Here is a 16,569-nt window from a genome sequence, read left to right as displayed (position 1 = left end):
CAATTTTATTATTAATAATATATAATAATAGTACAATCCTATAGGGCTGAGTTCCACTCAAACTTGATCCAACTTGATAAGTTCTAGGATGAAATCCGACCGAAACCCAACCCAAACCCGATCTAGGTCCAAATGTGAACCTAGGCCTTGTCTACTCATTGGATCCACAAGTTAACTCATCCTAATTGCTACCGGCTTAACCTAGGTCAATTAGCTGGGTCGACCCGGCTCAATTGACGACCAGCCCAGCATTGACATCGAGCTTAGGATTTGATTATGGGTCAAGGCCCATCACAAGATTTTTTTAGTTTGGCCCAACCCATACCCGTAATCCTATAGATTGCTACCAAAAGGCATGGTCGCAATTCATGTGTTTACGTTATAGTAAATGCATTGGAGTGCTTCCAACGTGCGTTTCCGAATTGGTGGCATCATTCTTATCTTTATTGAGTAGTGAGAAGTACAGCTGATTAGCTTTGTATCTAATTATAACAAAAAGGCCCAAAAATATGTTGTATTTATGAGGAAAGACGCTCCCTCATATTTTTTATCTTTTTCAATTATACACCTGCTCTTATTTTTTAAATATAAGACCACTAGTTAATTTTTATTTTTATAATTTTTTGATATTCATAAAGCCATCCGGTATTTAAAAAAATTCAATAGAACAATTTATAAAGCAGTCCGATGTTTCAACTATTAGACAGCTTGTGTTATGCTTTTTTTTTCTTTATGCCCTCTCTTTTCTCTAAGGTTTCTTCATTTCTCTTTCCTACATGCATCGGCGTTTAAGTTGTTTTTGTGTTACGTATGGTGGCAAGTTGTAGAACTAAGGAAAAAGCTTATATAAGGTTGCCTTTTTTTAACGGAGTTGATATAAGGTTGCTTAAAAATGTAGAATTAAATGTGCGCCTCAAAAATCCATCAATAAAATATTGTTTGGATGTTGGAATCTGATCATCTCGTCATCGAGATATATGAATATGAAACAAAAAAAAAAATTCTAGTCCATGAAATAGTGTATCTTGCCACAAATTATATGGACCGTCTATTTTCAAGATCTACATATATTTATAAATCTACTTGATTGGAACAATTTTTAGAGTTTAAAATTTCATAATTAGAGATAAAAATAGATTTTCGAGCTATCCTAATAATTTTTTATATCAAAATTACATTTACGAGAAATTTTAGAAGTGCTCTTTAATTGGATTGTTCAAGGTACCCTATACATGGATTATGTGTTCCTTTCATATATCCATGCAATGTTTGTATTACTGGCATGCATATACTATAATATTAGTCTTGATATAATTGAATGACTTAATGAAATGCCCTTTCCTTGTTGTTTCTCCTATTTGCAAAGGCCTCTATGGTATAGATTCGTCTTTGATTTTTCACCCAAGTTAGTCAAAGGATATGGTCACAAGCATATGCATGTTACGTAAGTTCTGATTTTTCACCGAAGTTAGTCAAAGAATATGGCCACAAGCATATGCATGTTAATGCAAATGCATTCTCTCACATAGTAAAATACATGAGAGAGGAGAACAGGAAAAAGCCCTAACACAGGTAGTATGATGTTTCGATCAACAGATCGTTGTCTGCTCACATTTTATAATGGTACGTGATCCGATGTTTGAAACGTCGGACTACTTGTATTAGAAGCACCCCAAAAATTGTCTTGCAGTCTAATGTTCAAAACATCGGTATGCTCTACAAATTTGGATGATTTAATTTTTTTTGACATCAGACAGCCTCATATATATAAAAAATTAACAAAAATTAAAAATTAACAAGCGGTAGACGTTTGGAAAAAATTAAAAAGTATGAGGGGTCATTCCCCATAAATACTGCATATTTTTAGGCCTTTTTGTGATAACAATAAAATAAAATGGTGCAGCCATAATTTTCCCTTCGTTGTTTCTAAAACAATATATTTTGATTTTTGAGGCGGACGGTCAGCGACTAGCCCAGCCATTGTTGTCAACCATGAACGGCTGAGGAGCATTGTTCCATGGTTTACACAAGACCGCTATGTAGTCGGGTGAATAAGCAGAAAACCCTTTTCTAAACTCTTATGCTTTTTGTACGCAGTGGAGAGAAAGAATAGATATTCTGCTACTACTTTTCATAAATAATATGATTTTATGCTCTCTTTTTTTTTTTTTTAACAAATGTTATCAACTATTATTGAAAAATGGAATTACCTGAAAGAAATTACATCATCTGAAACAGAGAGATAAGATAAAGAAACATCCTCTTTAGTCAGATAGTCTGCTAAAGAATTAGTTTCCCTATAGACATGCTAAAACGAGGCTGTCATCCCAACAGCTAGGTCAACAATCTTTAGCCAATTAGATTTCAACTCCTAAGGCACCCTCTGTTCTTTGTTGCACCAACTAATAGAATTCAAAGAATCTCCTTCAATCACACAACAGTTACCCTAGTTTTTATTGCAAAAATCCGCAACCCATGGAAGATTGCAAGAAGTTCAACGCCATTTGCAGTAGCTATTCCTATGGACCCTACATATGTGAAAATAATCAAGCCATTCCAGTCTCAAACTGCACCTCCTACACCTGTCAAACCTGGGTTTCCAAACGAACTACCATCAAAATTCAGCTTTGATAAACCTTATGACGGTGGGGTCCAAACACCTATATGCCAAATCCAAGCAACTCCTAGTGACATTAAGTTTTGAAGGTTAATCATCGCATCTACCTCAAAAATACCCCATCCCTCTTTTGTAGCAGAAAAACCAACGCCACACCATGTGTTTTATTTTATTCAGGACACCTTCAAAGGTTAGATGATCTCCTCTAAAAGTTGTATGATTTCGTTCTTTCCAAATCTCTTGCATTATCACCTCTTGTGATCTTCCAAATGGAATTACCAATCTTTGGTAAGTCTGTTATAGAGAGTTGTGTGATTATATTCAGCACTGATTGAGTTAAAGGCGAACTGATTCCAAATAGGGAAAACAACCACCACTAAATATTATTTGCAAAATGACAATGTAAGAATAAGTGTTCCTCAGATTCTGCACCTTCTTTGCACATTAAAGCAAACATTTGGTAAGATTTTACCTCTTTTAATCGAGTTATCAATTGTGAGAATCTTTTCCTGAGTAACTAGTCCTATGAAAGCTTGCACTTATGAGGAATACGCCATTTTCAGATATGGAAGACTTGAGGCAAAGTCTATCGCCAACGATCATGGAAGAGAAGTCTATAGCAAGACTTAACCGAAAAGTTTCCATCACTTTCCACCTCCCAAATTACCTCATCTTCCAAATTAAAAGGAATATAAACTTTGTTCAGAATTTCTAACAATGAGCTAAGTTGCTGAATCAATACATCGCGGAGCCGATTGTAAAGGGAGCCAATATTCGAATAACAGAGTTACCAACACCTTCAAAGACTTCAGATACCTTCACATTCTAGTTTATCACATTCTCAAATATATTCGGGAACACCAACTTTAAAGGACAATTTCCAACCTAGTTTTTATGCCAAAAGGAAATTTGATTACCATTACCAATGAGCCATCTAAAATTCCTAGCAATACGAGGTTTGCTAAAGGTAATAGGCTTCCAAAAGACATAAACATCGCTCCCTTGACCATTTCCTAGCCACATACCTTGTATATCAAGACCATATTTGGCAGCAAGAAGTCCTTGAAGATAAAACTTCTCCACTTGAAAAGAAGAGCTCGATTAACTAGATTAATTTTCCTAATGCCCATACCTCATTTACGTTTAGGAATACAAACTATATCCCATATCAAAAGACGGTATTTCCTCTCCTCTCCAAAAGTGCCCCATAAAAAATTCATCATCATCATTTCAATTTTTCTAACAACTGAATGAGGTATCTGCATAATAGACATCTGATAAATAGGTAAATTAGCCAGATACGACTATAGTAGGATGGCCCTTCCTCCCAAAGATAAGTATTTCGATTTCCAAGTATTTCTAGTTTCTGTTGAACCTTTTGGAGAACCTTATTCCAATATAAAATAGACATCCTTCTATTCGAAATGGGTAGTCCTAGATAAGTAATTGGGAAGTGATCAACCATACGTCCCACCGCCTCAGCTAACTCCTGCATAACACCTTCATCACAATTAATACTAATCAATAAGGTTTTTATTAAAATTTACTTTTACCCCAAGGGCCACCTCACACCAATTCAAGAATATGACAATATTATTAATCTGAGATAACTCTACCCCACAAAAAATAAGAGTGCCGTTAGCATATTGAAGATGAGAAATGGATGGTCCCAAATTATCAATTTTGATACCTTCAAAATTGCCTCTATTTTCAATATCTCTGATCATCAGGCTAAAACATTCAACATATTGGTCGAGGCCCGGTATTTACGGCTGTCCTCGCGTGTCGCAAGTGTAGTACGTGTGTGGGGTGGAAGACCCCCTCTCAAACAACCGCAGGGGATCTGTGGGTGCTGGGGCACCTGTGGGTATGCGGGCGCACGAGCTCTCCTATGCGCGGATAGGAACTAACAACAAGAGAGATCTTACGGTGGGGGAGGTGTGTTTGCCCCCTTGCCTCACCGCTTGGGGTTCATGGGACACACTCGAGCGATTCGCTCTCTTAGAACAATCACGAAGCCCTCCGACTGTCTACCAGCATGGTTTGGACATAGACTCTCTTCAGGTCAAAATGTTTATTCTCTCTTTCTCTCTCGTGCAATCGCAATGGGGCTCGGCTATCCCCCAATCGCGATGGTTCCCTCTTGGAGGGGGACTGGCTAGCTGGCTTAAGAAGGTGTGAGAGAAACTGGGGCTCGGCACATGCGAGCATGCTCGTGACCATGCGTCCCTGGCGAGCACGGGCTGCTGCCCGGGGCAGACGATGCATAGAGGAAGAGAGAGAGAGAAAAGGCGTGGGATGTGATCCGGCTTGAGAGAGAAAGAGAATGTGCTCGCGCAGGCGGAGATATTTTCTCGCTCAGGGAAGGACGTGACCGTGCACTCAGAGTTATTTTCTCTCTCCTCTCAGCGGGATTAAGGATTCAGAAGCAAGAGACAAGTGAAAACAAGTGCTATGCATCTATTTTAGTTATGAATGATGCTCAATAATCCTCCCTTTTACAAGTGACTTAAGCTCGCTCATATAGAGGATTCACTAAACAGTAGTGAACGCTCAAAAACAAAGCTTAATTACAATTGAAGAAATTACAATAAAATCTCAAAATTAAGTGCAATGACTAAAACGCCCTTGAGACCTTTTATGCTAATGATGAAACCACCCTTGCTTGAGGGTTCATTGGCCATTGCCAGATCTAGGAAGCTTTTTTTTTAGACTTGCAGCGATGGTTCAGCCTATTCGTTGTTATATCCTCAGTGCTTGTTCGATTCTAAGCATTTTGATGCCCTTTAATCATGCTGAGGGAGCCTTTTCCCACATAGTGGAAGTCCGGCCAGATGCATGAACTTCAGTCACTAATTCCCTTCGACCTGTGATGCTCTGAGTCTTCGTTTTGCCTGCATGTGAAAGAGGAGATTATCATAGTCATTTTGCACCAAGTTTGGTCTGTTTTGGTCTGCTTTTCCAGCAAGTTGGGGATCTGTACTTATCGAGCCTTGGTTGAGGCACAATAGTTATACCAGTTTGTAGCTCTTCGCGAGGTGGTTGCATTGAACTCATTCTTATGGTGATCCCATGCACATATTCTAAGCTGTGCTTCACGAGGTTCGAGATGTCTTCCTATTAAAAAACCCTAATTTTTTTGATTTTGTGGTCACCTTCTTTCTAGAAGAAGTTTGACTCTGGGTCACGTCACAGTGCATGTCGTGGGTCAAAATGACGAGGTTGAAGAGATCTATAACATGTCAAAGTCTGAACTTTTTTTTGTTCTTGGTGGATGTATTGCGGGTTCTTTGAAGTCCATCTCGAGTTGCGATGTCGTAGTCTCCATGCTTGGGGACTGGTTCAATAAAGCAGCTCTGCGATAATGTAAAACTACCTGTTTTGAGGCCGTACGAGCATAGACCCCTTTTGGGTGATCCGTTTGGGCCCAAATTTGGTCCTCGGGGGTTTTTCAACATTCTGAACATGATGATGGTGGTCTGGTACTGTTCTGAAGCCACTAGCATATGGCTACAGTTGTAGAATCTCCCTTTGGTGCGATAGCATTCCTCCTAAGTTACCTGGTCCGAGACTTATTTCACGACACGACTTTGGTATGTCAGTGTTTTGAGTACTAGCAGAACCAAGTCATTACCGTCTCTCTCCTTATTCATGTGGGAGGTGTAAGTACGTCAAATATGACGTATAACACATAAGGTGAATAGAAAAAGTGACAAAGGATCACCATAGCAAAGACCCCTTGATGCTCTGAAAAAGCTTGTAGGGCTACCCTTGAAATGCACCGAAAAGTGCACTAAAGACAAGCACCAAAAGATCCAATTTCTCCATTTATCCCCAAAACTCTTTTGCGCATAATTTCAAGAAGCACTCCCTATTCCATGCTATCATACACTTTCTCCATATCCAATTTAATCACTACACTTTGAGTTTGACTCGAAATGTTAGAGTGAATACATTCTTGAGCCACCAATAAACTATCCATAATTAGATTATTTTGGATTAAAGCTACTTGAGGATCCGAAATAATGAGATGCGACACATCTTTAAGTCTATCAACCAAGATTTTAGCCACAATTTTATATAAACTTGTGAGCAGGCTGATGAGTCTAATATCATATAGATTAGCAATAACTGTCTTTTTCGGGATCAAAGCAATATACATCGAATTAATCCCTTTGAAGATCTCTCCATGGCTAAAAACACCTTTTACCATCTCTAAAAATTCCCATTTTGTCAAGTCCCAAAACTTTCAAAAAAAGATAAGGGGAAAACTGTCAGGTCCAGATGCCTTGTCACCATCTAAAGCAAAAACAACCAGTTTTAACTCGTCCATAGACACATCTATCTCTAGTTGTATTTGAAACTCTTGAGTCAGGCATTTGAACGGGCCACAATCCAGTCTTGAGGTAATCTGGCTTCAGTTGTGAAAGCCTTTTTAAAGTGCTCAACTACAACAAAAGCCATAGCATGACAATCATCAGAGTCCACACTTGGGATGGTGATATCCGATATATCATTTGCCTTTTACGAGCACTAGCTATAGCATGGATATATTTAGTGTTTCAATCCCCTTCTTTTAGCCATTTGGACATGGATCTCTGTTTCCAATAAATCTCTTCCAACCTGCGTAAGTCCTAAAGAGATTTAATCTTGGCATTCTTCTGATTCATCATTTCTTCAGTTAGGATCCCCTGTTGTTGGATATTAAAATCCAAAAATTCTATATCTAGCAAGACCTCAATCTTTGATTTCACTAGATATCTATTTTTTTTCTTTCAATTAATCAATTGTGCTTATTGTTAAGCAACTTTTTATGCAGTTGAAAATCAACATAACCATAAGTAATGGTATTTCCCAATAAGTCTGAGTCATATCTATAACCTATTGTTCCTCCAGCCATCCTATTTCCATCCTGAAAGGTATGAGACAAGCAAAAATAACTCTTAAAGAGAGCATATTGGGGTATGATATGAGGAAAGTCTGGGTAAAGCTAGAACATACGCCAAATGAATTACAACATCCAATCTGTGGAGATTAAAAATCTATCCAGTTTATACATGGATAGATTAGTAGTACTATTATTCGACCACATAAAGATCACCATTGAATGGTTTTCAATAAATCTATTTTAATAACCTCATAGTCGAATTTAAGGAAGTCCCTGAGAGATACTCATCAGGCCATCTAATAAGGTTGAAATCACCACCCAAGCAAATAGGAAAATAAAAACCATTGATAACTTCAGACATGTCATCGATAAAACATTCTTTTAAAGCTGATAAATTCGGTCCATAGACCCCAGATAATGTCCATTAAAGCCCACAAGAAAAAACCTTTCTCTAATCACAGTAACAAAATATTGCAATATTTGAGAATCTCATAATATACATAAACCCCCAAAAGAACCTATGGAATTAATACCCAAAAAGTCAACTGACCCTAAGCCCCAAACCTCCCTAAACCCAACAACATTGGGTCTGGGAAGTTTGGTCTTCTGTAAAATAAGAACTACAGGTCTGAATTTAGATTCAAAAAACAGAACATCTCGCTTATATCTAGGGTGACCAAGACCCCTTACATTCTATGATATAATATTAATTAAAATAGAGATTTAGAAGACGAACCTAGACCTTCCACACATGGCTCAAAATAAATCGCTTCGAGCATAAGGGTTTCATCTAGAGTTGAGTCCACCAAGGCACAACTCCGAAGAAGAAGCACCACTACCAGTTTCCATTATATTGAAGTCCTCCATCGAAATTCCTTTTAGAAGCTGCCCTACTCTTAGGGCCTGTTTGATAACTGGAAGCAAGTTCATGAACTATAAATTGGAAGTTCTTAAGTTCTGTGAACTTAAGAAGTTCCTGGTTTCTGTGTTTGATAACCTCCCAGAGAAATTAAGAAGTTCCTGGTTTCTGTGTTTGATAATCTCCTAGGAAGTTAAGAAGTTCCTGGTTTCTGTGTTTGATAACCTCCATGAAAGTTAAAGAAGAACTGGGTATCTGTATTGGATCAGAGAAAAGACTGGCTTTCATCCCATTAGTAAGAGTTACATTTTTCATATGTCCACTATTAACACCACATGAGAAAATTGCATTTTGGTTTCCCAACTGTCCTATAGTCCTTATCAAAAGAAATATCATGGGGCAGATATCATCTTGAAGTTTTCCAAAATCAGTAGCAGTCATGTAATTTTTATATAGCACATATCATTTTGAAGTTTCCTAAATCAGTGGCAGTCATGTAACTTATTTTTTGTTTCTTTTTTTTTTTGCAAAGAATAGGTGCATATAGTTTCTTTTTTTGCAAAGAAGTATGGACATGCGTGAAGACAAGGAAAATCCATAGAGAAGTGTAGTCTACCTTTGTGAGATTTGTAGTCTCTATCTGATTCTTGTAACAATATTTTGTTTGTACGATTTTGTGTTTCCACGATTTTGTTTTTGTGCATTCACTTTTTCAAATATATATTTTTTGACATCTTTTCTCAAAATATATAGTACTTACAAACAGTGAAAAGAAAAATGCAAAATGTTTCATATCATGGCATTGGAACCAAAAAGATCTTTTCAAAAAAAAAGAAAATGTAAAATACATAATAAAATAAATTCTCTAATCGATGAACATTTCAAGATTTACATGCTATGTGGCCCAATGGATAAAGTATGAGTGAAGTTTGAGAGTCAGAAGTGGACAAAAATATGCAAGACACTCAAAACATTGAAACTCTATGGAGGCATTAGATGTTTTAGAAAAGGGATACATAATATCCAATGCGCTACATAAAACTATACCCCATCGGGGTAATCCACATTTGATGAAATTATGAGTGGTGATGAAGAGGTAGGGCCCACTATTGTGATCATTTCTTATTCTAGGGGGTTCCAATCCCTCTTTATACCATTTATCATTTCATTGGACGAGGACCACGCCATGGAATATGCAAATGAGTAGCCATTGGATATATTATACACTTCTATTCTAGAGATGTAATAACAAATCATAACATGTAATAACTTCAGCACTGATACATCTGTATCAAGCAACATTCACAATTAATGTGTCCATAAAAAGAAAACTATGTACAAAACCAGCCCATTCAACAATTAACATGTAATAGTTTAAACATACATAATTCAAAATACAAGAACTAAGAAATCAACCCATTCAAACACACATGCACAATGCAAGCAGTACGAAATCAGCCCATTCAACAATAACATGCAATAACTTGAGTGCTACATATATTCAGTACTGATGCATCTGTATCAAGTAACATTCACAATTCATGCACCCATAAATAATAACCTATAAGAAATCAACCCATTCAAATACACATACACAATGCAAGCAGTAAGAAATCAGTTCATTCAATAATATTCTGCAATAACTTGACCACTACTTATATTCAACACTGATGCATCTGTATCAAGCAACATTCACAATTCATGCACCCATAAAGAAAACCACGAACAAAACCTCATTCAACAATAACTTGTAATAGTTTAAACATACATAATTCAAAATGCAATAGAATGAACACAACATAAAAATTTCATATGAAATGCAGAACAACTTTTAATTACAAGTGCTAGCGACTTAGGTAGGCCTCCCACAGTTGCATCGCTATGGCATCTCGTAGATTGACACCAACGTCATGATCAACATGCCCCTGAGTCAATTGCAAAAACCATCATCTCCGTCAATTACAAGTGCACTCTCAACCCTCCTTCGTAAACGCAGCTCCCTTTTGCTATCGGCTCTTCGAGTCATCATGATGTAGTTGTGCAATATTGCACATGTAATAACTACATCAACCTGTGTTTGTAAAGGATACTGCATTTGATTCCTGAGTACAGGAAATCGAGCCTTCCAAAGTCCAAATGTCCTCTCCATCACATTTCTAAACGTGAATGGCCGCTTGTTGAATAACTCCTTGTGATTTTGGGGAGCTCGTGGGCCTAAAGTAAATTCGTTCAGATGGTAACGGACTCTTCGATATGGTCCTATGAAACTATGAATAGTATGATACCCACCATCTACAAGGTAATATTTTCCTGTACCATGATTGTGCAATGAGTATATTGTCAGGCTAAATATTACACTAGAAATATTGTACAAACCGAAACAATGAAACATAAGAAGGAACAAAGTTACCCTCAGCCACTGCAAGCCTAATGTCGTCATTACTAATTGCGTCATATAGGACTTTAGAATCTGATGCGGATCTTTCCTAACCTGCAAGTACATAATGGAAGCGCATATTGAAACCAACCGCAGCCATAACATTCTAGCTTAAAAAATCTTTTCTGTTGCGGAAACAATTATGCAATCGACTACGAACTCGAGCAGGGACATGAGTCCCATCAATAGCTCCGACAAAATCCTATTAAGAGAACAAAATCAACATATTATATATTAATTCTCAATGGATGTGAGAACAACAATGTGAATTACTTGACACTCTCATACCTTGAAATATGGGTAAAATCATAGTGTATCACTAGCAATGTGGGCCGGTGTTTCATTGCTTGTTGGTTGCAGGAATACGGGTTCCAATTATAAGATGGCTTGTAAAACTCCATGGAAGTAGTAACTTATGGTCTACCTTGAATGTTGGATCCGTTCCTGGACCACCCTATTTCATTGATTGTGTGTGACAGTACTTAAAAATGTGGCTACTTGTTCATCAACTGCCAAATATCTTATATCTGTAATGCTTGTCCTCTGCTTTAACAAATTACATAAACTGATAAAAGCACAACTTTCCATTCGTAATTGGTCAAAGCACTAACGAGGGTGCCCTGAGAGCAAGTATTAGACATAATTGGCCCCAGTAAAAATTTGAGTATGAACACGCCTTCTCCTCTTTTGCGTAGTGATATACCAACATATAATGCATTACATTATATATTTAAGATATAATATTACCACCAACCGACGCTGTTGGAGATCTATAACTAGAAATAGAAGAAGACACCCACATTAATTTAAAGCAATATTTTTAATCATACCATAATATGAAAGAAGCCATACACATCCATAAAAAAAACCATGAAGCAACATTTGACATTAAATTGAAAGAAACTATCCATATTCAAATAAAAGAATTTATCTAATACATATTTATAAAATGCAAACCATAAAGTAATCTTTATTAACCCATAATAAGAAAGAAGCCATCCACATCCATAAAGAAAATCATGAAGCAACATTTGACATTAAATTGAGAGAAACCATCCACATACAAATGAAAGAATTTATCCAATACATATTTATAAAATGTAAACCATAAAGTAATCTCTATCAAACCATAATATGAAAGAAGCCATGTACATCTATAATGAAAACCACGAAGCAATCTTTGATATTTAAATGAAAGAAGCCAGCGAATTACAAATGAAAGAAGTCATCCACATACATATTTATAATATGGAAACCATAAAGTAAACATAGTCAATCAAGTATTTAGAGGTGTTTCATTTCTTCATCCAAGTAAGCCTTTTGTATCCTTGGATCCGGTAAGTTTAATAACATCTCTGCCTTTGTAGAATCTTGAGAGATTCTTCCTGCCATTATAAAGACATCATCATCAACTTCACCTGCTCTCCACATGTCTTCAACAATATTTAAGGCGTCTCTCCTAACCTTGGACAGGACATCTACCACAGGAGTACTGCTATTACATGCGGTTTCACGTGCTAGCATTTAATGCTGTCGACCACCTCTATCATGACTTTAGTCATGGAATCAGTGAAGGTGGGTGCTTTGATCGGTGTTGTGTTCCTATAGGAGTATGTGATCGTCGTCTTTTTTATCAAGATAATACTGGGTCATCAGATGAGGATGAACTAGATTGGACTTAGACTTCTAAGGGTGGGTCATTAGAGAATGGAGTTTCAGGCCTTTCTGGCTCAATTGTAATGCCACCCCCAGTCAATTTGTATGTCTCATCTGTTGTGTTGCCCTCATAGATCTTACTTAGGAGCGAATATTCGGGCAAAGTCTTGTTATGAAATTTATTTGCCCATTCATTCTCCTGCATATAAAAGATCATAAATTATTTTTAGCGATATTCATATTTAAACGTATTCAAAAATTTTAAAGCCTATGCAAATGAGTAATTACATACTGCTAAGTAGTCAATCCAAACAACACTCTCGGCGATTATTATTCTCCTCCTTGCATCCCATCCAAACCTGGATACATTCATAAGTTTTTTTATGTCACTGTACATGGTTTTAAAGAACTTATAATTGTTTTTTAACCTACTTTCCGTGTTTAATGGCCCAAATTTAGTTGTCAATGCTTTTACCATCCGTTTCCACGAACCTTTTTTAAAGCCCCCCCCCCCCCCCCCCCCTCCCTGTGGATACAGCCCTACTTCATTTTTTCCATAAGTTCAATGAAATGATCATCTTCTGCTTGTGTCCATTGCAAGTTCTTCTTGGATCCTATACTCTCATTCCCATGCTTGATGACGTGTTTGGATCCATTCTAAAATAGGGAGATAACAAATCTATTATATTCTATATAATCATATATTGTGCTCTCTCTCTCTCTCTCTCTCTCTCTCTCTCTCTCTCTCTCTCTCTCTCTCTCTCGGCAAGATTATAATGGCACACGACATTTGAACATACATAGAATAACCTGTAATAATTTAAACATACATAATTAAAAATGCAAGAACTAAGAAATCAGCCCATTCAAACACACATGCACAATGCAAGTAGCAATAAATCAGCCCATTCAACAATAACCTATAATAACTTGAGCACTACTTATATTCAGCACTGGTGTATCTGTGTATCAAGCAACATTCACAACTCATGCATCCATAAAGAAAACCATGTACAAACCACCCATTCAACAATAACCTGTAATAGTTTAAATATACATAATTAAAAATGCAAGAACTAAAAAATCAACCCATTCAAACACACATGCACAATGCAGGTATCAAAAAATCAGCCCATTCAACAATAACCTATAATAACTTAAGCACTACTTATATTCATCATTGGTGCATCTGTATAAAGCAACACAACTCATGCATCCATAAAGAAAACCATGCACAAAACCAACCCATTCAACAATAACCTGTAATAGTTTAAATATACATAATAAAAAATGCAAGAACTAATGAATCAACCCATTCAAACATACACGCACAATCCACGCAGTAAGAAATCAGTCCAAACATACATAATTAAAAATGTAAGAACTAAGAAGTCAGGTCATTCAAACACACATGCACAATGCAACCAGCAAGAAATCAACCTATTCAACAATAACCTGTAATAACTTGAGCACTACTTATATTCAGCACTGATGCATCTGTATCAAGCAATATTCACAACTCATGCATAATTAAAAATGCAAGAACTAATAAATAGTTTAAACATACATAATTAGTTTTTTAAAAGGGGCTGAGCATCTAGCTTAAAGGTAACATCTTTTGAGATGGGCTCTAATTTGATTGTTTAAAGCCTTGGCTCTATATAAACTTTTTCCTTCATAAAATAGTTTAGGAGTTAGTTTTTTTGAAGTGTTAGTAGGGTGGTGTGAGTAGGAACGAAACCACCATGTGGCAACATCTTTTGTTCTTTTTTGTTTTCTTTTTTTTTTAATTTTTTCTTTTTACTTTTTTTTTTTTATACTCATTTCATCATTATAAAGTAGATTTCATCTTTTGTTTTTGTTTTTTTTCTCTCTTTTGAAGTGCTCATTTCATCATTATAAAGTAGATTTCAAAATTTCTTATTGAAAAAATCTTCTTAAGTAGGTCTTTGGTCCAACAGAGTAAGTGCATGGTATGCTCCAATGGGAGCATGTTATTCTCAATCAAAAGAAAATAATCAAACAAGAAATATTAAGCCTAAATAATAAAAACAAAAGAAAATAATAAAACTAGAAAATAATCATAAATAGAACAAGATAACATAATCAGACAGTATTAGTGTCACATAAGGACATTTCTTGCAATTTCAGGCAGTGACATCCTATCAAAAACAAGGTCATAACTCTCAATTTGTTTGAAATTTAAAGATAGTTTCAAAACTAATTTTATGCTGGACATAGCTATCTTTCAGAAAAGGGTGGTTTGAGAGTAATTGGACCTTATTTGGCTCCTCAAAATATAAAAGAACAGAGACACTTCATCTGAAAACTGTTGTGTAGTAAAGACAATGATATATCTTTGAAATTTTGTCCATAACTAGAAATCAAGAAGGAATTTCCAAAAGTGCTAAACATGTGAGTTCAAATTAACTCATAAAATTTTCAGATGGAAATGGTTTGGAAGAAAATGGGTTCCATTTGTTCATTAAAAACCTGTCGCAACAGATGCAAAAATTTTGAGTTTATGTGAAATCTGTCAACAGTGACATATCCACAGGTTTTAGAATATAAATCTCCAATTATGCAGAATTTGGACAAGCTTAAAATATGAAATTATATTGAACTTGTGTATATTTCAAATGGATGTAATTTCAAGTATTTTGGACTTCATTTGTCGAAACAAAACTTTAGTGCAACAAGAGTGATATTTCTGGAAATTGGTAGGATCTGTCAACAATGACATAGGTGCATAAAATGAAGCACACCTTTCAAATTATTCAGAATCTCAGCTAGGCCCAAACATGAAGATTAAAATAGACTCAAAGACCTTTCTAATTTAAGGCAATTTTGATACCATTTGAATGGTCAAACATGTATTACAAAGTTATGCGCAGACCCTGGATTTTCATGTCCCAGTCATAACATGCTTTAAAGATTTGTTCATAGCTTCAAATTTTCATTAGCAATCAGCATGCAACCCTTTTTAACACATAATAGATACATATGCCCCATTGATTCACAAGTTTTTCCCCAATAAATTGAAGGGTTTTATTATTCATTTCGTCATATAACAGCAAGCCTGTAACAATCCTAAACTTTCAAAAAAAAAAAAAAAAACTATTAATACATGATAATTCGTTTGAACATGATGGTCCTTAGGGACCATCGTTACTTTTAAAAGCTTTTGTTTTAAAATCTTTGTGTTTCCTTGCTCTTGCCACGTCCACTAAAGGACGTGGGCTTTAGGTGTTTAAAGCGTAAACTAACGCTCACACCTGTAACGTAATAAAAGCTTTAGGTGTTTAAAGCGTAAACTAACGCTCATACCTGTAACGTAATAAAAGAATAAAATAATATGTTATTAGAATTTAAATTCAGAGAGGTGAAGACTTAGAAAACTTATGAGATTTTTCTCTCTGGTCGAAACACAGTGAACTCCTCTCTCGAGCCGAATTTTTATCGGAAGCTCCCTTTCAAATATTTGTGTGTAAGTGATATCGTCTTTCTGAAAAATAGTCTGTTTTTAATAAATAGTGATATTTCCGTCCAGGATCTTTATTTTATAAGTTTTATGTGTAAGTGACCTCATTGTCTCAAAATATAATCCATTCTTTTTAAAAATAAAATGAAATAATTATTTCTGCTTATTATCATGAATTTTAGGCGTGATGAATTTTATGCGCACACGACCTCATTATCATGAAAAATAATCTTTTTAATAAACATTATGATATTTTATCTATGTTAGAAATTTTAAATGCTGTAAATCTTAAAAAAATAAATTTATTTATTTTTCTTGTCAATTGTTAGAAAATTTTAGATACTATCAAATTATTAGAAATAAATGTGATATTTCTGCTTTTAGTAAAATTATGAGATTTCTTTCTACTGTTTTTAAATATTTAGACATTGTAAATTTCATGTGCAAATGACTGCCTTATTATCTGAAAATTTATATTTTTGCATTTGATTATAGCATTGTTGTGAAATGTTTATTTGCAAATTAACATCCCATAAATTGTGATAATTCCGTATTCTTGAATTTCTATAAGAGTTTTTCTATACATATTTGATTGGCAATTATGCTAAAATGTCTTTACGAACTGTTACCT

At 35.6% G+C, this 16,569-nt stretch overlaps 1 protein-coding gene across 1 annotated transcript; it reads right to left on the bottom strand.

Annotated features, from left to right (window-relative positions):
* Nucleotides 1-10,294: 10,294 nt before the first annotated feature.
* On the bottom strand, nt 10,295-10,901 carry LOC148781739 (uncharacterized). The gene is made up of 2 exons (XM_088870890.1): nt 10,856-10,901; nt 10,295-10,674 (listed from the first exon to the last, which is right to left on the bottom strand). Exons 1-2 carry the CDS (start codon nt 10,899-10,901, stop codon nt 10,295-10,297), a joined length of 426 nt encoding a protein of 141 aa, XP_088727016.1.
* Nucleotides 10,902-16,569: the final 5,668 nt, after the last annotated feature.

This window comes from Amborella trichopoda, chromosome 6, assembly GCF_054954075.1.
Source record: "Amborella trichopoda isolate Santa Cruz 75 chromosome 6, AtrichopodaSantaCruz75HAP2 v2.0, whole genome shotgun sequence".
NCBI lineage: Eukaryota > Viridiplantae > Streptophyta > Magnoliopsida > Amborellales > Amborellaceae > Amborella > Amborella trichopoda.
The sequence above is the reverse complement of the archived record's forward strand: the minus strand, read 5'-3'. Positions and strand labels throughout refer to the sequence as shown.